The sequence below is a fragment of the Periplaneta americana genome, chromosome 12 (assembly GCF_040183065.1).
Source record: "Periplaneta americana isolate PAMFEO1 chromosome 12, P.americana_PAMFEO1_priV1, whole genome shotgun sequence".
Classification (NCBI taxonomy): Eukaryota; Metazoa; Arthropoda; class Insecta; order Blattodea; family Blattidae; genus Periplaneta; species Periplaneta americana.
In genome coordinates, this window is record NC_091128.1 from 82823100 (window position 1) to 82849762 (window position 26663).

Genomic DNA, 26663 nt, shown 5'->3' on the forward strand with positions numbered 1-26663 from the left:
TTCAGTGTGTAGATAGTGAATTTGAAATTATTTCTTTAGAAAATAATTATTGTTCCTATTAAATTACTAATAAGGAATGGAACAATTTACTGTGCAATAAATTAGAAAATATGTCTTCTCTCATGAGGGTGTTTTTTTTTTTTTTAAGAAAGGTTATTCAATGTTAGAAAGGTTATATTTTGGTATATGCTCCTCTGTCATTAGGAAAAGTACATTAGAGCCAACTGCTAGTAGAAACTGTTTTTTTAATTAAAGATATGAAACGTTATATTGTTTATATATTTCTAATTATTTAATTCTTTTATTGTTTTAGATACGGACCTACAGAACAACTTAAATTTGTTGGCATTGAAAGAGAGATGGAATTTCTGTGAAGAGGTAAATTGCATAGCTGTAAAACAATAATTGTCTGACAAAAGAATTTTATGCTGTTGCTCTGGGAGTTAGAAGAAATGCAACATAATCAAACATTTTAAATGTTGATACATTAATTATGATTGTGTTCACATGTATGATTGATAATGAATTACTGTACATCAGTATATAGTAGCATTAAACACATTGAAAAAATTATAAATTTTAGATCTCGTTAAGTAATGTCGGTTTTTTAAGTTTGTTTTTTTTTTTTTTTTTTTTTTTTTTTTTAAGTTGGGCAATGCAATTTACAGGGCGCTATGGTTAGTATTGCATGTTGTGAACATGTGACAGTCATCAGTATTATGCAAATCTGGCTTTCAGATAGAAGCTCCCTGTAAAGCAGGTTTGAATAATTTCAAGGAAAAATTGTTCCGGGGCCGGGTATCAATCCCGGGACCCTTCGCTTGCTTTGTGTGCACTCATAGTTGAGTTCTGGCATCTTGTCAGCACATTTGAGTTGTGTGGATACGAAGGAAAAATTGTGACGGTGTCGTGTATGGTTCCTGGGGTAGCTCAGTCGGTAGAGCATTCGCGTGCCAAGCGAAGGATCCCGGGATCGATACCCGACCCCGGAACAATTTTTCCTTGAAATTATTCAGTCATCAGTATTGTTAATCCTAAGAATATCAAACGGAGGTGATAAAGTTTGAGATTAAAGTTCTTCTAAAGCACTACAGGAAACAAGATTCTAAAGCTGCTACCACAGCTATAAAAATATATAAATTCGAAGGTAAAAGTGTTGTTAGTGTGCATGTATCACAACGATGGTTCCAGAGTTTCAATAATGGAGAAGGAAATATTACAGATTTACAACGTCCTGAAAGACCTAAGGTATGGAATATTGACAATACATGCAGAGTTTTGGAAGAAAATTCACAAAAAAAGTACTTGTAGGTTGTGAGAAGAACTTAATGCTTCAAAAGATACAGTACATTGCTACATTAAGGTGCTTAGAAAATCATACTTAAGTTGTAGATTTGTATCTCATGAATTGACACCTGAATAAGCTCAATGCAGAGTGGATAATTGTCGTCAGTTTATCACTAATCCCGTGGATGTTAGATTTATCAGGAGAATTATCACGTGATGAAAAATGGGTATATTACCGGAACTGTGACACTTCTTAAAAGTAGCTCGATCCCCAGCCAGAGCCATTTTCAAACAAAATCAGTTCGGTCACAAGGTAATCTTACATGTCTGGTGGAATTTTGAAGATGTGATTCATTGGGAATTTGTTCCAAACGGACGTGCAGTTAACAGCTAGGACGAGTTCATGAAGTTCAGAGAGAGAGGTACCCAACATTAATTAATCTTGCAGGAGGAGAATGTGAGACCTCATACTGCTTGAACAACCATGGAAAAAATCCAGGATTTGGTAGAAATCGAACTGCTACCAAATGTGGCATATAGCTCTGATCTTGTGCCTTAAGATTACCATCTGTTTCGATGCACAGCCCACTTCCTGCATGGAAAAAATTTCCAAAACTTGGAAGCTATTGAAATGGGTATCATCAAAAACTGATACTTTGAGGGATAACAAACTTCGCTGAAAGGTGGGTCAAGGCCATAGAATGTAAGGACTTTTATTTTGAAAATTAGATTAATTTCTTGTTACAGCATAGTCCAACTAAAATTTTGCTCCAAAACTGACATTACTTAGGAGACAGTATATTTCTGAACTGAGATACCTTTCACTCTACTCCCATTCTAGAATCCTTGTTTATTTTGAATAAATACAGTAGAAACTGGTTTATATGTAATTCAAGGAGAACAGTTTTGACTAATTGTGACTCAGAATTACATATTATGCAATGAAACACAGATAATACGCGCTTGCTTAATACACTGTCCCACATAATACGTGGTTTTTGTCAGGTCCCTGCACATCTCATAATAAAGCCTACAAAATTTAACCGTCTATTGTGTTCGAATTCTGCCTCTTATGCTTCATTTGTTAATTATTTTCGACTCATTTTCTGCAGTACTTAGAAGAAGAGTTAAATTTTTGTTACTTGTTCTCACTTATTTACTTACTTACAAATGGCTTTTAGAGAACCTGGAGGTTCACTGCCGCCCTCACATTAGCCTACCATCGCACAGCGGGTCAAATTACGAATCTGGCTGTACAAATTTTCTTCACCAACAAAAATCATGATTAATTCTGTGTATATTATTCACAAATAACTGTTCCTCTATTACCTATACTAGAAACGCATCTCAGTGCAATATTGATAACACAGCACAGCCCCTAATCTGAGATATTTCACAGATTGTGTACACCATTTCGCAGTGTTGTTTAGCAGTTGGATCTTTGTGTTGTATTTATGTTATCAGAGTGTTTATTGTGGTGTTTTGATATAGAGCATGCAGCTCAAGGTGTGATAATTGATATTTTAACCAGTTTCAGTAATTATTTACAATAGATACTCAATAATTTTAATGGCATTATTTCTATAAGAAAATTAATTATTTCACATTTAATGTCTTTGACCAGTCTTTTAATATACTGCGTCATGATCTAAATTATGCTAAAATATAGTACAAGATCTCTAGTTTATGGCAAATATCAAATTATTTGCACATTCTTGCAACCTACTTAGTTATTTTACATTTTAGAGATTTGTGCACAACCGGTTATCACACGGTTACAGGTATTTGAAGAACTGGACTCGAAGATTCTAAAAAAGGGATTTTGTAGATAATTTCAATCTTCAGCGGAAGCATATTCTTAGAAGTAAAAAAAAAAAAAAGGTCTCAAGTATTCTGATTCATTGAAAAAATAAATAAATACAATTTTCTAAATTGGTATATAATGCAATACTAGCTAGAAAAACAGGAGCTGTATCCACCTCAGACCCAGAAAGCTATTCCGTGAAAGTAGTAATAGACTTAAAGAAGGGAAATTCAAGCTCTTGTTCTGCACATTCACAACAAGTACTGAGTCAGTAAATTTATTGTTTGAAAAGGAAACTACTGAATTGACAAGAAGGGAAGTTAGTGTAATTGAAAATCAAATAATGTTCCTCAAACCATCTACAATAACAGTTTATCACAAAGAGAGTGAGGTACATCAGAAACTGTTTACTGACGAAAAATCTGTAATGCTATTACAGACACATCGGCGCAAAGGTGTTATGCATGTGGTGCAATGAATAACATTGATGATTTGGAAAAACCATGTACTGAACAACGTAATGAATTTGGACTTTCAACTCTCATTGCTTGATTTCGTTTTTCGAATGTCTCTTGCACTTTTCATATAGGTTTAAAATTAAAGAGTGGCAAGTAAGGAAGGCTGAAGACGAAATATAAATGGAAGGTAGAAAAAAAGAAATTTCGATCAGAGATGAATATGTTTATTGACCAACAAAGAAGTGGTGATAGTGCAACATGAAATGATGGTAGCACTGCTCGACATTTCTTTGACAATCCTGTTTTGTCTTCTAACATTACAGTTGTCAATGAAGAACTAATAAGATGGTTCTAAATTATTATATCTACAATATCCTCTTCGTTTTCAATCAACATGTTTGCACAGGAAACCAAATTATATCGAAATCTGTATGTATGGTACCATAATATGTCAGTCACAGTGTATAAAGTTTAAAATTTTCTCTAAACCACTCCCTATAAAAGGCTAGGTTTTCTTATACAAATGCAATAAGAGTTTGTACACAAAAATATATATGCTACTTGGGTGAAACGAGGATTGAGCGGATTCCGACGATTTTGCAATACAAAATGTTCGAATTATAAAGCGAATTTGATGGAATTTTTTGTGGAGATGTATTTTAAAACTTAAGCATTCTATTGGTAATTGTTACAAGTAAAATAACTGTAGAGATATGTGGCAAATTACCTGTGAAATGAAACGTCCAACGTAATGTGAGTGCAAACGTTCTGTTTTCTAGTCAGTGAAACGATTTTAGTCACATGAAACACACGATACGATGTAATGTGAAGAACGCTGAACTGTTAATAATTCAATACGCACTGAAAAACACTCCACTGGAGCATATAATACTACAATAAACACATAAATTTCACAACTGAACTTTCTTTCGAAGCCCGCCATTATGATAGACAATGACGTCCTTCAACCGCCAACGTAAAAAACAAAAAATCACTACTTCACGACAGCCACACTCAATCGCTTGCGTTTTCGATCAAATTCGTGCATGCACCGCTTTCCGGATCAATAAAGTTGAGGCTCTGATTCACAGTCAAATGACGGAAATTGTTAACATCCAGGCCTTCATATCCCTTCCAGCAGTCCGTCATTATTGTGGTTTGAGCGGCGACATGTTTCCGAATAACACCAAGAAAAGTATCTTTGTCCCTCTTATTATTCGGACAAATCTCCAATCGCACTTCCTTTGTCTCACGATCTATCATGCCCAAAACCCAAGAACCCTCCACAATACGATCACCAGCCTAAAATTTCCTACGTCCAATCTTGCATTCATCAATTTCTACTACATGATTCGGCCCTCCAATTCTAGGTTCGTTCTTCTAACGGCGATCCACATTGTCTGAAAGAAATAACACTTATAGCAAATAAAAGCCTACAAAAACCTAAACTAACCTAACCTAACGCATCATAAAAGTCTAAACTAACCTAACCTATTTCACTAAACTCCAAAACTAACCTAACCTGTCAATAAAACCTAAACTATCCTAACCCAACATTGCACAGTTTCGTATATGCAAAGCATAAAAAAGCCTAAACTAACCTAACCCAACTTCTCAACAAAATCCTAAACTAACCCAACCTAACCTGCCACAGATTTGCCTACACAAAGCATAAAAAAGCTAAAACTATCTAACGCATAATAAAAACCTAAACTAACCTAACTTAACCTAAACCCTAAACAAACCTAACCTAACCAAAACCCTAAACTAACTTAACCTAACCAAATTTCTAACCTAACCTAACATAAACAAACCTAACTAAAACCCTAAACTAACCTAACCAAAATCCTAAACTAACCTAACCTAACCAAAACCCTAAGCTAACCTAACCTAACCAAAATCGTAACCTAACCTAATCTAAAGAAAACCCTAACCTAACCTCACCTAACCTATCCTAAACCCTAAACTAACCTAACCCAACCAAAATCCTAAACTAACCTAACCTAACCAAATTTCTAACCTAACCTAACATAAACAAACCTAACTAAAACCCTAAACTAACCTAACCAAAATCCTAAACTAACCTAACCTAACCAAAACCCTAAACTAACCTAACCTAACCAAAATCGTAACCTAATCTAAACTAACCTAACCTAAAGAAAGCCCTAACATAACCTCACCTAACCTATCCTAACCAAAACCCTAAACTAACCTAACCTAACCAAAATCCTAAACTAATCTAACCTAACCTAATCTAACCAAAATCCTAACCTAACCTAACCTAAAACTCTAAACTAACCTAACCTAACCAAAACCCTAAACTAACCTAACCTAACCAAAATTCTAACCCAACCTAACCTAACCTAACCAAAATCCAAAACTAACCTAACCTAAACCCTAAACTAACCTAACCTGTCACAGATAATTATGCAACGCATTATAAAAGTCTAAACTAACCTAATATGTCACTTAAATCCTAAACTAACCTAACCTGTCACTAAAATCCTAAACTAACCTAACCTATCACTAAAATCCTAAACTAACCTAACCTGTCACTAAAATCCTAAACTAACCTAACCTATCACTAAAATCCTAAACTAACCTAACCTGTCACAAATAATTACGTAACGCACCATAAAAACCTAAGCTAACCTAACCTGTCAATAAAATCCTACACTAACCTTATCTATCCTAATATTATTTCAATGTACCGAAGTACATATGATATTTCCATGCAGATATTCTGCGTCATCATACAATACGTTCTATTACTCTTTCATCGTTATCTATCCTAAGCTAACCTGTCAGTAAAATCCTAAACTAACCTAACCTGTCAGTAAAATCCTAAATTAACCCAATCTGCCATAACAGTTCATTTTCTTACCTCTACACACTTCCCTCAAGTATGAAAACCAATCCGTGATCGTTGACTCCGCTACATCTGGTACATTCGTCTCATCGCACTCCCTTATTGTTTGGGAGTACGAAAACTCCCCACAAAGTGGACACTCCATATTTGCGGGAAGCAGACCTTTCTCCCGGCATCACTGTTGCGCTTCATTTTCACTATTAATAATGCTCAGCTTTCTAATATTAATACGATCACCTACTGCAGCCATTTCCACAACTACGAATTCCCGCTCGAACATTAGAAACTAGCGCGACACATTTGTTATGTTATATCGATAGCTATGAATTTATACATTTTAAATACCCGCGTAACCATCCCGCTGCAATATTGCAAACTAGCGCGGAACGTTCGTAATGCCTCGTAAGTTATGTTGGTATGACATGTAAGATGGCTGAAAGTGCAGGAAGAGAATACGCTCAATCCTCGTTCAACCGCTACTTGTAACCCTGGTACAAATTTTCAAGAAAATCTGTTAGAAGAAAAATTATTAACTCTGTCTAAAAATAAATTGGTAGTTCCTCCTAAACGAGCATAATGAGAATTTGTACATAACAAATATATGCTACCTGTAACTCATATACAAAGTTTCATGAAAATCTGTTGTGTAGGAGAAAAGTTACTGATTTTTTCTAAAAACCATCCCTTCTAAAGGGGTAGTTCCTCTGACATAAACAATGTATGCTTCCTGTAACTTCGGTATAAGTTTTCATGAAAATCTGTTAGAGAAAGTTATTAATTATGCTAAACCCACCCCTATAAAGTGGTAGTTCCTCTTGCACAAACATAATGAGAGTCTGTACATAGAAGCAAATACCTTACTATAATAATACCGGACAGCTGTATACTAGTAGCATTGGCGTGAGTGTGAAATATTGCGGACCTGACATCTGGCGGAAAGGGATGGAATTACGTCCACATATACAAATATTAACATAGCAGGATTCAGACTATTGTTTAAAACATGAGTTACTAATCTGGAATTATATATGAAACACTTAAGAAATGGTGATGTTAATGTAAAATTATTACCTTATATCAGAGCTGCATATTATGAGAATATTGCATACTTCATATTACTTTCCGTAATTATTAATTGTTACATATTTTTTCTTTGCTTTAGTAAGATAAAATCAGTTCTGACATTAGGAACGAATTTACAATAATGCTTTATATACTCGTTGCTGACAACTGCAAAAATAAAAATGGTAGTATTCTGATGCTTGTAATAATTATTAGTAAAGGCATGTAGACAACAATAAAACTTAATTTGCTAAAACCTTAAAATTTCCGATATATTTTAACTTCTATTCATTTATTAGGCCTAAATAAAAAAGCTAATTTTTATTGTTCTATCAACACAGAGACAAAGGCATTAGGCCTAATAATGAATTTTGTTGACTCACGTTTTATGAACTGTCTGAAATCGAAAGTACGATTTGGAGCAATTTGTAATGCTGCAGTTGTCACAATTATAAACAGCACATATACACCTTGACATTTTAACACAGCACTAATTAATAAAACTATTAACTAGCCCAGCAACAATATACATTGCAGTTGATTACAGCTTGTTTCGCAAGTATCTCCACACCGGCAGGTAGATAGCAGCACCAGCGTCGTTCGCACGCAAAACTGCTAGCTGTCCGGTATTATTATAGAAGCATATGCTACCTGTACAGTACAAAGTTTCATGAAAATCTGTGGGTAGGAAAAAAGTTATTAATTTTGTCTAAAACCATCCCCTGTAAAGGGATAATTACTCTTACGTAAAGATAATGAGAGTTTGCACACAAAAAAATGTATGTCACCTGTAACTCCTTTGTAAAATTTCATAGATAAAATAGAAATTATTAATTTTGTCCACCTAGATTTGTGTTTAAGCCCACTGTGCATCAATCCCTATCCTGAGCAAGATTAATCCAGTCCCTAGCATCATATCCCACCTTCCTCAAATCCATTTTAATATTATCCTCCCGCCTATGTTTCGGCCTCCCCAAAGGTCTTTTTCCTTCAAGTCTTTCAACTAACACACTATATGCATTTCTGGATTCGCCCATACATGCTACATCTCCAACGTCTGGATTTAATATTTCTAATTTCAGGTGAAGAATACAATGTATGCAGTTCCGTGTTGTGTAACTTTCTCCATTCCCCTGTAACTTCATCCCTCTTAGACCCAAATATTTTCCTAAGCATCTTATTCTTGAACACCCTTAACCTCTGTTTCCCTCTCAAAATGAGAGTCCAAGTTTCATAACCATACAGAACAACTAGTAGTATAACTGTTTTGTAAATTCTAACTTTCAGTTATTTGAAAGCAGACAGGATGACGAAAGCTTCTCAACTGAATAATAGCAGGTATTTCCCATTTTTGTTCTGCATTTATTTTCCTGTTGAGTGTCATTTATTTTTTTACTGTTACTGTTGCTCCAAGATATTTGAATTTTTCCACCTCTTCAAAAGATAAATTTCCAATTTTTATATTACCATTTCATACTATGAGATATATACGAAATATAATCACATACTTTGTCTTTTCGGGATTTACTTCCAAACCTATCTCCTTACTTGGTTCAAGTAAAATTCCCGTGTTTTACTAATCATTTGTGGATTTTCTCCTAATATATTCACCCATAAACAAGCAGCTGATTTAACCCGTTCAATTCCAAACCCTCTCTGTTTTCCTAGACTTTCCTAATGGCATATTCTAGAACAAAGTTAAAAGTAAAGGTGATAGTGCATCTCTTTGCTTTAACCTGCAGTGAATTGGAAAAGTGTTGGACAGAGACTGGCCTATACAGACTCTGCTGTACATTTCACTGAAACACATTTTAATTGCATTAGTTTCTTGGGAATACCAAATTCAGTAAGAATCATCATCTCAGTAGACGTTTCCACTCAGTTGTGGGTCTTCTCAAGAAAATATCCTCCTCCACAAAGTCCTACCTTCTCACAATTCCTCCTCTTGAATTTTTTCCCAATCATGGCCTCTCTGTTTTATATATATACACAAGGTGGAAAAAATAAAACTGGCAAGCTTTCAGGCATAATACACACCACTCTTCGTTAACAGAAAACCACAATTTAAGTTACACAGAGTTAGTGTGCACTCAATGTTGGTTGCTTGACGGTTGTCAGCCCACTTTGAGGTCTGTGGATATAGAGGGAAAAATTGGATTGGTATCTGGTAGAGTTCCTGGGTAGCTCAGTTGGTAGAGCATTGGTACGTTAAACCAAAGGTCTCAGGTTCGATACCTGGCCCCGGAACAATTTTTCCCTCGAAATTATTCACTGCATTATTTTCTTTTCTGTATGCTTCACTTCACTGCTCCAATGTACTGCACTGAAGCCAATGTTGTTACTACTTCCCCTTACTTACTTACAAATGACTTTTAAGGAACCCGAAGGTTCAGTGCTGCCCTCACATAATGCCGCCATCAGTCCCTTTCTGTGCAAGATTAATCCAGTCTCTTTCATCATATCCCACCTCCCTCAAATCCATTTTAATATTTTCCTCCCATCTACGTCTTGGCCTCTCCAAAGGTCTTTTTCCCTCCAGCCTCCCAACTAACACTGTATATGCATTTCTGGATTTGCACATACGTGCTACATGCTCTGCACATCTCAAACATCTGGATTTAATGTTCCTAATTATGTCAGGTGAAGAATACAATGCGTGCAGTTATGCGTTGTGTAACTTTCTCCATTCTCCTGTAACTTCATCCGTCTTGGCCCCAAATATTTTCCTAAGTTCCTTATTCTCAAATCTTTGCTGTGGTCGTGCCAGAGAATCAGTACCATTCCGAGACTTATTGTAAGGTTTCATAGCAAGCTTTGTTTTACGGTGATGGGTTGTTAGCCCTTTGCCCAACCCCCAAGCTGGAGGACCACACCTTATCAGCTATCCACGACTGCTTATTCAATATATTCGCAGCTACCCTCCATATCTGGAGGCCATCTCCTCTATCCGCAACCTGAGGACGTGCCATGTTGTGGTGATGGGGACCACAATATATGGTTACTACTTCCCCTGTAACCCTGTAAAAGTAAATGAAAATTATGTAAGGATTTTTATATTCACCTAAGATCAGAAAGAAATTGCATAAATCGACAGTAATTCCTTTAACTTCCCTACCTTTACATAATTTGTCATAAATAAACCTTATCATGAAGTCATCAGCACCAGTCACTGGACGTTTATGTAATCTGTTTTCCTGGTGTAACAAGTCGGGCCCCTTTCTGTGAATTTATAATCACTTTACTACAGTGGTGATATTCGGCCGGTTGGCACCAGTTTGGACGAACCGGTTGTAAAATTATTTCTAGATAATATTTGCAATTACCAAGGACATACACTGTATATGTTTAACATAGGTACACATGAGAGAACTGGTTGTTAAACTTCTTGAATATCACCACTGTATTCCTAACTTTCACAAATCCATGCTGCAATAAAAAACAATGAACATACTTTATGGATATTTATCCATGGTATAACTCTGATACTCTCTGACATGGATGTGGATATCATTCCCGGGCAGGGGTGAAGGGAGGCACCAGCTATTTGTAATATTTTGAGTGTTGATTTTTTAAATTACAATAATTACCAGTTGCCATTGAATTTAAGCACGAACATTCATAGTTCATTTAGTGTTATGTTGTTATAGCAAAATGAGTCATCCTCATTGTATGTATGTACAATTTTTTTATTTTTGCAGTTTTGGCTTTTTTGACAACATATTGAAACTAATTATTCAACTGAACATTGTAACACTGCTCAGGTATCTCCATTACCATTTGTACAGTAAAACGTATTTTATATGTGTCACACTTACATATTTTTCACACCTGTTTTTTTTTTTTTTCTCGGAAGTATCAGCAAAATATCTGTACTCTTCACGTTAATTTATTTTGCTTATACATTTTTATACTTATTCAATCGTATTTTAAACTCCAGGAGATACGAAACGTTATTTACAAGTTCTAAATAGATTTTGCTCGAAATTAAGTTTACTGTGAAAATGTAAAAACTTGAAAATACACCACATGTTCATTGTTAAGATACGACACACTTTGAAATTCGTGGAAATTCGAAGGTGCCCATGCTTGCCTCCAACAATGTTGTGTCCTTTGATGATGCTGTTACTACTTTAGAAACAGTAAAACATTTTGTAACACACAAATTATGGATGAATTATTACAATTAGGGGGATTAATTTTTTCCTTAGAAGCTTACTTACTTACTTACAAATAGCTTTTGAAGAACCTGGAGGTTAATTGCCATCCTCATGTAAGTCCACCATTGGTCCCTCTCCTTAGGAAGATTAATCCAGTCTCTACCATCATATCCCACCTCCCTCAAATCAATTTTAATATTATCTTTCCTTCTATGTTTCGGCCACCCCCAAAGGTCTTTTTCATTTAGGTCTTCCAACTAATACACTATATGTATTTCTGGATTCACCCATACATGCTACATGCCCTACCCATCTCAAACGTCTGGATTTAATGTTCCTAATTATGTCAGGTAAAGAATACAATGCATGCAGTTCTGCATTGTGTAACTTTCTCCATTCTCCTGTAACTTCATTCCTCTTAGCCCCAAATATTATCCTAAGCACTTTATTCACAAGTACCCTTAATCTCTGTTCCTCTCTCAATGAAAGTCCAAATTTCACAGCTAGCAGTCCAAAATAACTTACTCTTTTTTTCTTTTTCTCTCTTTTTTTTTTAATTATCACATTTTATTAAACGAAGATCACATGAAAAGAACAAGGTAATTCATTGTCGTAAAATTTTCTGGATTGGAGTTTTAAATGTAATATATTAACCAGCTTTGGCTCTATTATTTTCTACAAATAATTTTACATTCTTCAAGAACATGTGTTATAAATTTGAGTAGGCCTGCTGTGTTATAGCCTCAAAGGTGGCTTAACTGTGAAGTTATAAATTTCTTGTGTGAAAATTTTACTAAATTGACAACTCATTCTCCCTGTATAGTCTTTGAATGCTATTTCAGATGTTATTAAATGTCATTTCAGTTATATGTTTTTCTCAGGCTTGTTTTTCAGACCCAAAAACGTATAAACTAAGTTTTACTGTATATCATATTTTCATTTCTCAATTTCGCAAAACAGGTTTTAACTAATAAACAATATTTATTCAAATAATATTGCTATAAACAATACTATAATTTCACACCTCTGCTCATAAAGATAAGTCTCCTATGTTGCACGATCTGAACCAGACAATTACGCAGACAGTAGACACAAATAAATGAATCCTCTAGATTCAAAACCCCTAAAGATCATTTTGTTCAGAACTGAGTTATGCCCACATACTGCTTGCTAGGAATGAATTCTAATGATTTATATAGTTTAAATTCAAAAAACCACTAAATTTAAAGCAAAAGGTTTGTTAAAAGCCACTGTTAGTTTGAAAATTCCCTCTATTTGCCATCAGTTACTGTCAAAATCCTTTAATTTGTGAAAATGGATATAGAGGATTTTGAATCTATAGGATTCCAATCACTCCTGCAATGTTAAAAGTGTGTTGGAGAACATGTGCGTGTGAACTTATGCTTGCAAGAGGGAGGGCGACATTTCCAGCACGTGATTTGAGAGCTCTGATCCACTATGTATGTGCAAATATATTTGTGTAGTCATAAATAATCAAGTGATATGTAGTCACGTAATAAATTCACAAACCCTGTAGAATTATGTTTCAAGAATGGCTGTTTGCCATAATGATTATTTCTATGAATTATGTATGTCACTTCTGACCTTCGGGCACTACACTTTTGTATTCCAAATTCGGAGTTAGGAGTTGATAGTGCTTTTGTGTTAGACTTAAAATCATTCACAGTTGAAAGTTCATGAACTCAGAGCAAATCAGATAAGAATTTTTACATGCATATAGAGGTCATATTTTAATTTGGAACTATGTTTATTTCATGAAGTATTCTGTAACTTTTATTTTATCTTCCAGTAACATGAACTCATACTTTACATGGCAAGTTCAGGTCACATCTGAATTTACAATTCTTTAAAGCTTAATCTATTTCAGTATATTCATCTTATTAATTATCTGCAAATAAAAATTAATATGCATCTTTTATGATGTTACAACAAATAAGCAGACTCTGAAAAGTGGTACAATAATAAGGAACACGATTTTGACCTTAAGAAAAATAATAACATTTTTATGAATAAATTCCGAATATGGTGTTTAAAAATTATTTAGTTTGTCTCATTTCCTTTATACAGTCCGATTTCGAATTGCGGTTCGAATTGTTTCACAATAGAGAGGGAATAAAATATCTCACACCCATCAAGTTGTGTGATATATTGCACTGTATCCGTGAAGTCAGGTGCAGTTTCTTTAATAGCATGCTCCTAAAGGTTACATATTTCAAATACATGTTAAATAAGAGAACAACGTCTAAAGTTTTCTTACATGTTCAGTGTAGTTTGATGTGGCTTTCCTTTTGTTGATCTACTAGGGCAGCCCTAGGTACAACTAATTGATATTCTAATTCATTTCACACATACTAAGAACATCAGTTGCAACAGATTGAACAGCTTCTGATTCTCTCTTTCAAATGATCAATGTCGTTGATATGAAAATTGTACACACGTTACTTGACGTAGCCCATAAGTAAAAGTCTAAAGGCATTAGGTCCGGCGATCGTGGTGGCCATGTCTTCCATCCACCCTTTCTTATCCACCGCTATGGAACTGTTGTATCCAGAAACTCGCGAAAAATGTTGGCGTAGTGTGGAGGAACACCATCTTTTTGAACGATAACACCTACACAGTGATCTTGAATTTGTGTCATTTCATGCAATTGAAAACGTTTTGCGTCCAATGGTCTAGCAGTTTCTTTAATCCACTGATACCCCTGGTAAATGTTATTTTTATTTGGTGGCTCATCATTGTACACGCAACGATTTTCACGATGAACAAGCGTCACAGATTCAAATTTCATAAGCCACATTGTACTTTTCTCTGCACAGTCCACATCTTGACTGACTGGTGAGTTGTGATGCGATTCCCTTCACTGTCACGTCACGTGATTACATGTGGATGCATCACATGTCTTTATGTTTCCAAAACTCTTTGTGATGCTCTTTAATGCAGTGTAAATATTATCATTTGGTTTTGTTTCGTTTAGCCATTATAGGTATCTGAAACTGCACCATGACTTTATGGACACAGTCAGAGTTGCCAGATCCTCTTATCAGGAATACAGGACAGGTGATGATACTGCATACCTTAATGTGACTACGCATTTGAATTTGATTTGTAATGCAACTGATTTTATTCATTTTATGTATTTCATCTAATTATATAGGATCTAAACTTTCAATTTTGTTACATTTTTGCCAGATTATGGCCCGGTTGCAGAAACGCAAATCAAATCAGTCCCTGATCGCCAATCAGTTGATGTCTGATTTATTTGATTGTTCATTGCGTTGCACAAACGTGAATCTCCAATCAACTTGTCTCAATTTACTAATTGCTGATTTAAGAAAGAAATACATTTGACAACAGCGCTATTTAGCAACCACAGCCAATTTGATGCTCTTTAAAAGTCGCGAAACGAATGCATCAAGTGGGCGGTGACTAGGAAAACAAGTGAATGTTTTGCTGTTTTGTTGCTTTTTGTAGAAAGGAAACAGGCGGATTCTATTTGTATATAGACTACAATATAGTGAAAGAAAATGAAGGAGAAAAAAAAAGTGAGGGGGCTTCTGTTGTGGGATTTGCTAGGGGAATCGACAAGAAATTGGAATATGCATAGCCTCCATAACCCAAAATAATTCCATTTCCCATCTCTCTGTTTACAAATGGAGCTCGTAACCTACTCATTAAAAATAATGTGTTGTCATGTGTAGAACTCTGCCATTGGGCTACAACATTCCAGAATTTCAATGATGGTGTAGTCTACATATTGCCTGTATATTCACAGAAAAGAAACCTTTTCTATTTCGATAAAGTTCGGCATCATTTCAACCAGGTGATTGGATGGGGATGTGAGCAGTCTATACAATCAATATTAGGCTACTCTTGGAAATCCTGACATGGCTGAAAATTCTCTCTGGATTTCAAATCGTTCCCTGTTTGAAGTTTGGGGATTTATGAGACCCTGCCATAACAAAGCAATTTCATACGTAACATTCCTAACTACTCGGCAAATAGTTGATTTGTGGACCCTAACAAGATAACCCAAGACCGCCTGAAAAATTCCAACAGCATAAAATCTCAGCATTATTAGAACTTGGTTCATAGGAGAAAGTGGAAGGTTTCGATTTATCTGTCTGCATATAATTGTTTCAATTTTTGAAAGTAACAAAACACAGGAATCCTTACTTAACCTAAATCTTTGCTCAAATTCTCTGTCATTACACATAAAAACAATTCATGTCTATCACGGAAACGCCTTCTTCTTAATAATATTTTTTTCATTTAAAATTTCTTCATCAGAAGAATCCATTATGTCGAAAACAATATTGTTACGCTATAACTATTTACTATATAATACTGCATTATAAACAAAACAACATAAATAGCCTGCTTGATCGATGATCAATGACTTAACCAGCAAAAATCTGTTGATCAAATCTGATGGAAGACTGATTTCCGATCAAACACTGATTGTTCTTTCTGCAACAGAAATAGAACTGATGGCCAATCAAACCCTCCTTGATTGCCAATCATATTTTGATCGGTGTTTCTGCAACCGGGCCTATGTAATTTTCTTTGAATTATTTATGAAGTCTGAAAAATAATGTCAAATTACAGACTAATCTATGCAGGAAAAAATGCATGATACAGTGTTTAAATCCTATCAATAATAAATCAACTTCCAAAGAGAGTAAAGAATAAAGATGCTGTATAATACCAAATACATACTATAGTATTATCATTTCTATTGCAATACAACCCAATAGGAGGCACCAGATGGTGTTGACATCGACGTTGAAAATAGATTGGACAAGGTCTTAAAAAATGAATAATTAATTATTTTAAAAATAATTTTACAGAAATGAGTAAAGAAATATATTTTTTCCAATCTTTTTGACATTGTGGGACAAATATAACTCAATCCAGGACACAGGATATGCTATTAAAATCCAGAACAACTCTGGGAAATCCAGGACATCTGGCAACCCTGGACACATTGTAGATTTAATGCAGTATTAGTTAAATTTAAGACATTTTTACACTTTTGCAAGCACGACTTAACCTAATTTTTAAGACTATATTTTTTTGCAGTAGTAAACAAGATACATATTCATCATGGTCATTGTGAGTAGTAATTATTCAGTGACTTGTCAAAATTAAGTTTAAAAGTATTTTTGCTCAGTGTAGAATTCAGACACCTTTTCCCCAGGGAGGGAGGGATGGAACAAAAAAAAAAAAAAACAATAATTCAGATTTTATGTAACAACAGATGCAGTCTATGTAAAAGGGAACATAGAAAAAATGGGGTCAGTTAAAGAAATAGAGCTTTCATTAGTTTATACTTGTTTTAAATAGGCACTATTAAATGCTAATATGGGTATTAACTTAAAAATGTTAATATTGTTATGTAAAACATGGTGAATATTAACTATTCTTATGTGTAAAATTGTCCTATGAAGCCAATGTTAAAAACTAAAAATCACATCCTGGAATGATACATTCTAAACATGCGTTTAATTCTATACACAATGGCGCAAACTAAATCTTTCTACGACTAATGGTTTCCAAGTAACATCTAAACATGGATGCTAGTGATGCGTGTGACATCACACTGCCGCATCACAGTGAGTCCATTCTTGCTTCAATTAATCACGTTACATTCACTATAATTCATGTCCAAATCACGAAAAATACCTTTCTTCTCTTCATAACAAAACGTTAAAGCAGCTGCGAGCTTACACAATGCAAGCCACAGCTATTGCAGTGTGACAGTTCTGGACAAAATTCCTTCATTCGTATATTGAGAACCATTTGATATTTTGAGTTGCAGTTTTCAGTGTTGTCATCAGCTCCCTGTTGTCTACAACGTATGAAAAAATAACTTTATTGTTCAGTGCCCCTTTAAGTATTCTTTTTACATAAGCCGCCTAAAAGAAGTAATTACTCACCAATCAAATTAAACAAATTCCAGTTTCTAATAGCTTTTCTAAAGTTTTTAAAGAGCACGGGTATGAATACCCTCACCTGTTTTTTAGGAGCTTCGATGTCATTTTTAAATGCATTTCGCATAGTTTACAAAATGCACCATCCTGAGTACTCGTACAATCGAAATATTCATTCATAGTGTTCTGCCCAAGGGCAGGTCTTTCACTGCAAATCCAACATTTTCCAGTCTCCTATTTTCTGCCTGCCTCTTAGTCTATGCATATGATCCATATATATTAATATCATCTGTCATTTTATATCTTCTGCCCTGAACTCTTCTCTCGTTTACCACTTCTTCCAGTGCATCCTTCAGAAGGCAGTTTCTTCTCAACCAGTGACCCAACCAATTCCTTTTCCTCTTCCTGATCCACCCACTCTTTCCAACACTTCATTTCTTATTCTGTCTGTCCATTTTATACACTCCATCCTTCTCCATATCCACATTTCAATGCTTCTAATCACTTCTCTTCACTTCATCGTAATGTCCATGTTTCTGCCACATGCATTGCTGCACTCCACACAAAGCACTTCACTAGTCTCTTCCTTAATTCTTTCTCCAGGGGTCCGCAGAAGATGCTTCTTTTTCTATTAAAAGCTTCCCAATAGTGTACATATTCTTCTGTAAATGCTTGAACTGCAGCACGCACTTTAAATGTTCCACCAAATCTTCATGTTTGTGTAGAGCACGACTAACATTTAGAAAATCACTAAATCCGGTTTCATTCCATACATGCTTTTAACTCCAAGTAGAAGGAATGGCCAACAAAATAGTTTTTTCAATGTAATGGCTCCCACACAACCACTAATGCTTGCTGTACCATGAAGTTTTAAAATTAAGTTTGTATGATTTACCAGCTTGTGAGTTTAACTTTTTACAGTTTATGTCTAAAATTGGTTGAGGTCTGTCTAGAAATAACAGATCTCTCTTATCCTCCTTGCACCAACGATTAAACAGGGTTTGAATTAATGTACACACTGTGTCATTGAACAGATTCATTTTCACACTGCAACTTAACAATATTAAAACTTGTATAGTAGGTCCTAAGGCACTTACTAGAAATTCATTAAAAACTGAAACATACTTAAAGTCTTGAAGTAATAAGTATAATAAACTATATTCTAGAAACTATCACAACAGAATAACAAGAATCGAGAGCCCAGCATACCGACACAAAACAAGAAAAACGGACTGCGGGAAAGCAAAAATTCATTCGCAGCTTTCACTAACAAGGCTGTGTTCAGAATTCAAACTTTCTTTCCATTTGCTTCCAAGGTTTTAATTTTTAGTGGAATTCTTCTATGAGGTACAGCAAAATTGTAGCCAGAATAAAATTAAAAATGAAAGAAGTGAAGATGTCAGCACAAAAATTAAAATCATAAAACATAATAGGGCCTATATACGAAGAAGACTTGACAAAGCAGAATCTTTAGGGAAGAATTTTCTTTAGGATGGGCCATGTTGCTGGACAGACAAGTACTCATAAATCTCCGTGTCATTCATTTTAGGAAGGGGATCGGCTGGACTGAAGACTAAATACGTGTTCGTCACAACAACATTCGTTTCTTGAAAGAATATGGAAGTGAGGAGGGGGGGGGGGGATGTCTCATTTGTTGTCATAGCAACCATCCTAACATAGAAGAGTAAAATAAGGGCATTGGCTGGACTGAAGACCAAATATGTGTTCGTCACAACAACATTCGTTTCTTGAAAGAATATGGAAGTGAGGGGGGGGGGGGAAATGTCTCATTCGTTGTCATAGCAACCACCCTAACATAGAAGAGTAAAATAATGTTTTAAATTTGAGAATCACTACCACTCAAGGAACTGAGGTGTAGAAGTTATACAACAGCGGGAACATTTAAACAGACTGGTAATACTGTACGTCAGATCTACTAATTTATAGTGCTATAGTTATTAAAATGGAATAATTTAATGTATGAAATTTAAATCAAATGACTCACAAAATATAATTGCTGCGGTCTCATGCTTAACATTCGGCAGGTTTTTTGAGCGGCCTCGTGCGTAACATTAGGCAGGTCTTTGAAATTTAATTGTATTATTGTTTTCAATTTCTTGTGTTGCCACTCCAATCACTCGCCTCAATTTCAATGTTGCAACCAATAAGCTGCTTCCATTATAAAATGACACCTACTAGTCTAATCCACGTGGACTAAAACCGAGGTTGCAATGTCTTGTGCTGAGGACGAACATTAAGGTATGCGATTAAAATTATTAAAGAGTTATTAATAAGAGTTAAGAATGTCAATATACTCGTATATGAAACAATAATAATAATAATAATAATAATAATAATAATAATAATAATAATAGCCATTTAACAATATAATAAACTAGTGCTTATTCTGATCGGGGAAGTAGACGTGACATGACGCTTAGAGTGAAACCTACAGAGCAACAATCGGTCGCCAAAATTATGTTTTAAAAGCACACTGCACGTTATTGTATGCTGCCGGCATGTTAAGTATGAGGCCGTGGCGATAATAACAAGTGAAATGTACTTCACCTTCTTCATTTGAATACCCACTACTGGCAAATTGTGAATCCTTCTTCGCAGTATTAGAATGGTAAAAATGGATTATTACTTTTCTCGTAAAATTAAATTTCTTTGTTTACACTTCGACTTTATATTTAATCATTTAACTGTGTGACAAAGAAGGCACTGTATATGTTTTTGCCTAGATATAAATAACTTCAATGAAAAGACCAACAAGTTGGCTGGGAACTACTTTTAGTTCCATAAGGAGAGCAAATAGGATTACAAAAGTAATCATTAAATGAGGACTGTATGTATATGTCTTATGACCTTATGAGATATGTCTTTCATAAAATTCAATTTAAATAAATGAATAGTGTTTTCAGTACTGTGACAGTACTGTTAAGGTTGCATACAGGACTGGCTTTTTATGTTTAATAAATTTTCAGAATACATTAATGAAGTACCGGTACCTCAACTTGTGGCAGATAAGGCTACAGTTGTAGTCTATCTTGGGGTTCTCCTTTTTTTCGCCATGTTCCGCATCAATACCATTCCATCTGATCTCCATTTCATATCATTCCCCAATCGCCAGTTCATGATGCATAGAGTCCACACCTGTGGAGTAACGGTTAGCGCATCTAGCAGCGAAACCAGGTGACCCGGGTTCGATTCCCGGTTGGGGCAAGTTACCTGGTTGAGGTTTTTTCCGGGGTTTTCCCTCAACCCAATATGAGCATATGGTGGGTAACTTTTGGTGTTGGACCTCGGACTCATTTCACCAGCATTATCACCTTCATCTCATTCAGACGCTAAATAATCTAAGATGTTGATAAAGCGTCGTAAAATAACCTACTGAAATAAAAAAAATGATGCATAGAGAGGGCTAATTTCTCTCAAAGGAGCTTAGTGCTAGAGTTTGCCTTCTCTTTTCACAATTATCATAGCATAGCTCAGGAGTTCCAAACCGGTGTATTGCAACACACTGGTATGTTGCACAGCCCTATGAAGTGTGTCGCGAAATTTTTAAATTGAAAAATAAAATTTATGCCATCCAGAAAGTCTCTTTACGACGCATTTTTTTTTTTATTTACAACAAAGTCTTTGATATGGTACATTTTATTTTGAGACAGACTTTACCCATGAAACGTAAACACCTGCAACAATGCTGAGTTTAATTTTTCTGCCTGGCTATAATTCAAATGAAACTGAACACTGCAACAAAGCTTAGTAATTCGTTTACTCTTCCAACTTAGTACTTAACAGAGTTTAGAATCGTCAGAACATATTGGTCAGTTAGAGTATATACATGTGAGCAGGTGGTAGTGCGACTATTTTATCAAAAGTGTTTTATTTAGATTTTATCATTGACACATTTTTAATTCGAAAAAGACAATCTGAATTAAATTCTGGGTTAGATGACAGCAATGCTAATTCAAATAATGTGAGCGAAAATTCCCTTCAAGGTTCACAAAAACGTGCCTACTGCATTTCATAAATATAGTGATGAATACTTGCAATATGGTTTTACGTGGCGTGGCGATGAATATAAACAAAATCCCGAGTGTCTTATATGCGAAAATGTTTTGTCAAATCAGTCGATGGTGCCGAATAAGCAAAAAAGAATATTTGTAACTGCCGTTTTCAACGTCATAATTGTGTGAATCAGCATTTTCTATGAAAATAGTAAAATCTACACAAAGGAACAGACTGCTGCATCTTAAAGATGATTTACGTATTGGTCTGTCAACCATAAGGGCTTGACATTAATTTAAATAGGTAAAGTTTTCAAAAACGATAATAGAAATCTTTTATCGGACATCCAGCATAGATAGGTTGCTTCTTGTTTTCTAAAATTTTCGATTGCGTGTTAACATCGACTTATCTACAACACTGGAAGTCCGACAATACAAAGAAGTTGTTATCAGTGCTTTTTTTCCGGCGAAACGCGCTTGAACGGCGTTCAGGCACCTATTTCTTGCATTTTTATCATGAAACAGAAATACTGTATGTGTGAATAATCATGTTTTAATATAATTTTTCTTTGAATCCCGCTAAGAGCTTGAAAGTCTTAGCTGGACGAAAAGGAGCTTAAAAATGACAAAATTCCCATGCAGTGAACAGTAATAATCTCCCTAACCTTTTTCTCCAGAAGAAAAGTACTGGTTGTTTTATTATTATTATTATTATTATTATTATTATTATTATTATTATTATTATTATTAAAAAAAGAAATGTGCGTCGCGATATAGTGGGCGTTCAGTAAAGTGTGTCGTCAGTCAAAAAAGGTTGGGAACCACTGGCATAGCTCACCACTGAACCAGCACCGGCCTTAGGAGTTGCAGGACCCAATTCAAAATATTACTTGGGGGTACCATGTTCACAGACAAGGTCTGTAGAATCTACGAGTATACTGGAAACATAGTTTATTACAGACTCGTGTCTTTATTAAACGAAGAAATGAATGAAGATCAGCGTTTTGAAAATGTAGGCTATGCAATTTCATGGCAAATAAGTGTACAAGTAAACAAAGAAATAATATGTTTAGTAGGCCTATCTTTAGATATGGTAGTTCATATAACTAGAAAATCGTATGTTTTGTTGACTGTGCAAAGATTTAACATAGCTGTCTACTCTCCATGCACCGCTTCATCTCTCCATGGGCTAAATTAATGCCACCTAGTTGGTGTTCACTAGTCTTGGGATAAGGGGTGTAAGACTGATCAAGCTAGTGCTGAAATAGTCGTGCACACCCTACTTCCTGGTGACATAATTCATGTACGGTACATACGTACTGAAATTCAAAATCATTTCTGTTCTCCGTAAACTACAATATTATGGTGTTTACATATATATATATATATATATATACACACACACACACACACACACACACACACACACACACACATATACACATACATACCTTGTGTGGAGGAAGGACCCTAAGGTTTACACCGCTGCCTGAGGCTTATTGTGCTTACCATTCCTATTGTGTGAATTATTGGGTAGCCAAACAGTCGCACTCTTGTACAAGTACAGCACTCTGCACCGTGAACTTAACCTGGGCTATTGTATGGATGATGATATGTGAATTAATGATGGCAAAATGAGTCCGAGATCCAATGCCGGAAGTCACCCAGCAATTCTGCTTCAGTTGGTTGAGGGAAAACCCTGAATAAACATCCAACCAGGATTTGAACCCGGGCACATCGATGGACATATTAAGGTGTTAGATGTACATTGCAATGATATTTTATTTTGTGTATTTGATATGATTGAAGTGGATTATCCTAGTGCAGGGCCCCCTTAGGAGTGGGGCCTGATTGAGATAAATCGGCTTAAAGCCAGCCCTGCACTGAACCCATCAGGGCCGCCCATTGGGGGGGGGGGGCAGACACCACTCGAGTGGGATGACCTGAGCACCAAGGAGACCCATCCCGATTTTTAGATAGCTACTTGAAAAGGGAGAGGAAGAGACAGAATATTCACAAAACTTTCTTTACATGAAAGAAGAATTTTGTTAAGTCACATATAACTTATTTGAAATATGGGTACTAATTATATTTTTAACAAATTTAAGACTTTTCATCACACTACCTGTTAGTGTAGTATCTGGTGAACATGGTTTCAGCAAACTTAAGTTGATAAAGAATCACTTGCGAACATGTTTAGGTCAAGAAAAATTCAACAATCTTAACAGTGCTATCTATTGTCTGTGAACTGGCTTCAAAGATCCACTTTAGTGAGATCATAGAACAACTTGTATCTGCTTAAATGAGACGATTGATTTAAGGTGCCAGCTGCTTCGAAATCTCAAACATAAGAATTAGGTAATGGCTAAAGTAGCCTGCTTCTTAAGAGCTTCTATAAAATGAATGTGATGTTTCAGTTAGGATATTACTGCACAACAATTCATTATGCTACAGTATACAGACTTAGTTATACACTGGACAAAAAATTTGGGACACTTGAATTTTACTTTGTATTTAATATGTCACCAATATGTTTTAAATGGTGATTAATTTAATTATACAATTATAAACTTAACATACACTGAAAACGAAAATGATTGAGACTTCATACCACCAGCAATTACCAACAATAACATCACAATCTATAAAAAATTTTGCTTATGCAGTGTGTGACAACAATGGGCATTATTGTTGGTGTTCTGAAGTCATGTTAATTTTCTTTTTTTGTATACTAAGATTGTAATCGTATTAATCACTATTTAAAACATATTGGTGACCTATTAAATACATTTACAAAGTAAAATTCAAGTGTCCCAAATTTTTTGTCCACCAATGTATCTGCATATTAACTTTTCTTAAATATATTTTAAATATTTCAGTAAAATATGCCTGCATTTATTTTTAAAACTTCATCTTTCCCTAGCATGTTGTCTTAGTAGGCTACTGTGTTCAACATTCATTAAAATATTGGCGAGAGAGGGAAATCCACTTCGGCCCTGAACCCATTATGGATAAACAAATAAATTTAGGCATTATTCTCACAGGAGGACATATATGAGGTCAAATGATGAACATAAACCCCGCTGTCGAATGAGGGCAGGTACTGTGATGAAAAGAATCTGTAAATTACTTTCCATTTCATCAACTTTTTCCTCCAATATACGTGTTGGGGTTTCCTGTTGGGCTCAATTATTTTAGGTTGTAGTAACCGGATCCAAGATACCTTTTGATTTCGAAAACCAGTCTAATGAATGATAAATACAACAAATGACGGTGAACAATAATAAAATATGTAACAAATAGATCTAAAAGAGGACAAAAGTCCACACCTGTTGAGTAACGGGTAGCGTGTCTGGCTGCAAAACCAGGTGGCCCGGGTTCGATTCCTGGTCGTGGCGCTGTTATTCCCGCGTGACTCCTCCTCTTTGCTTACGTCTTAGGAAGTCAAGGCTCTATAAAGTCTAGGTAGATAGTATCGTTCGCTATTTTTGTTCTTTCGTTCCCGAGCTACCAGACGAGGGATCTATTTGCCACACCGTTAAACATTATCATATCATAGCTCCTATGATAATAAATCAAACACACTGTAATTGAGCAAATAATTGAGCGGCAAATAACGTACTCGTATGCTTTCTGCGAACGACAACGAAAGAGCCAAAATGGCGGCCTTAGGAAATGCGTAACGTCTTCATAAGCGAATCACAAGACGCACACGTTTAAATGTAGCCGACCTGCAACGTGATTGGCTGCTGGAAATTAGAGCGAAGGGACTATACCTGGTTGAGTTTTTTCCGGGGTTTTCCCTCAGCCCAATATGAGCAAATGTTGGGTAATTTTCGGTGCTGGACCCCGGACTCATTTCGCCGGCATTATCACCTTCATATCATTCAGACGCTAAATAACCTAAGATGTTGATAAAGCTTCGTAAAATAACCAACTAAAAAAAGGACAAAATGTCCAATATTTAATATCCGTTCATACCGTGTTCATAATCGCGCCATTTACATAATTGACCAATGGGAATAGTGACTGGAATGTCAAAACTTCGTGTGATTGGCCATAGTAATGGTAGTGGTCACAGGAAATGTGAATTCTACAATAATGTCATTGTCAATGTAAGTGATATTAAGATATAATTTTTTTAGCGATTGTATCAAAGCTAACACGAAATTATGAAAATTGTCACTGATGATATAACGGTACTGTATCAAATTTAATAACGGAGTTTCAGTATGCTTGGCCGAATGATGTGGGCGGAGTTATACTCTTGACGTTTCGCGTCGTAAACACCTGTTCGACTGTTCTATATTCTACCTTCGAAAGGAAATCACAAGTAGGACGGAAAGAAGGGAAAGGAAATATCCCATTGGCTGTTACTATCCGTGACTTCATTTTAATAATGCTTTCTAAAGAGAAATTTGCGTAACACAGGGAAGTGGGAAAATCATAAACATTTATGAGCCCTTGTTTATTGGTCAATTGGAGTTCTGTTTATATGCCGCAGACCGCAGAGGCGTAGGAGTAGGAGTGTTCTTCCTACTGCGATTGTAAGTAGGGATGTTCGTATTTTCGAGCAAGATATTACTGATGAAGTTCACTACCTACATTTCTTTCATGACTTCAGCTGTAAGCCTACGGTTGTGCATACGTGAATCGACTATTAACTTCTATTGTGCCACAATAGACGGTAGTTGACGATAAAAGAATGTTAGCTCGTGTATCATTTTTTCCGACTTTGTTATATAATGTTGTTATGGAAAAAGTCACAAGTCGAAATTGGTATGATAGAATTGACGACAAAGTGATATTGGGAGCTCTTCCATTTCGTGGAATGACCAATCAGGTGAGTGATCTGTGAAGTATACTGCCTTTCCCCTTATATTATGCTGTACTCTTCATAGATAGCCTACCACAGAGGTTCTTGAGCCATCAAAGTATTAGATACAATTTGACCTAGTGCTGGATGTATGAAAATTCGTGATGATTTTACATACTCCTGTTGATCGCATCTCTAATCTCATTTGTTATAACAACATAAAGGGACCAAGTAAATAATTAGGCT

At 35.4% G+C, this 26663-nt stretch overlaps 2 protein-coding genes and 1 non-coding gene across 6 annotated transcripts in view; all 3 read left to right on the top strand.

The window, feature by feature from the left end:
• The window catches only part of E(z) (histone-lysine N-methyltransferase E(z)), a 69479-nt gene extending 61152 nt beyond the window's left edge, over positions 1–8327 (top strand). For all 3 annotated transcript variants that reach the window (XM_069841629.1, XM_069841630.1, XM_069841631.1), the window contains one exon: positions 314–8327. In XM_069841629.1, the coding sequence (XP_069697730.1) occupies positions 314–374 (61 nt within the window). In that variant the 3' untranslated portion in view covers positions 375–8327. The remainder of the gene's footprint in view (positions 1–313) is intronic.
• TRNAG-GCC (transfer RNA glycine (anticodon GCC)) lies at positions 919–992 on the top strand. The gene has a single exon. It is a non-coding gene; the product is annotated as a tRNA-Gly (tRNA).
• A 17553-nt stretch (positions 8328–25880) lies between the features above and the next one.
• The window catches only part of PTPMT1 (protein tyrosine phosphatase, mitochondrial 1), a 39900-nt gene continuing 39117 nt past the window's right edge, over positions 25881–26663 (top strand). The window contains exon 1 of one of the 2 annotated variants that reach the window (XM_069841632.1): positions 25881–26444. In XM_069841632.1, the coding sequence (XP_069697733.1) occupies positions 26307–26444 (138 nt within the window). In that variant the 5' untranslated portion in view covers positions 25881–26306. The remainder of the gene's footprint in view (positions 26445–26663) is intronic. The other variant, XM_069841635.1, reaches the window with a different exon arrangement.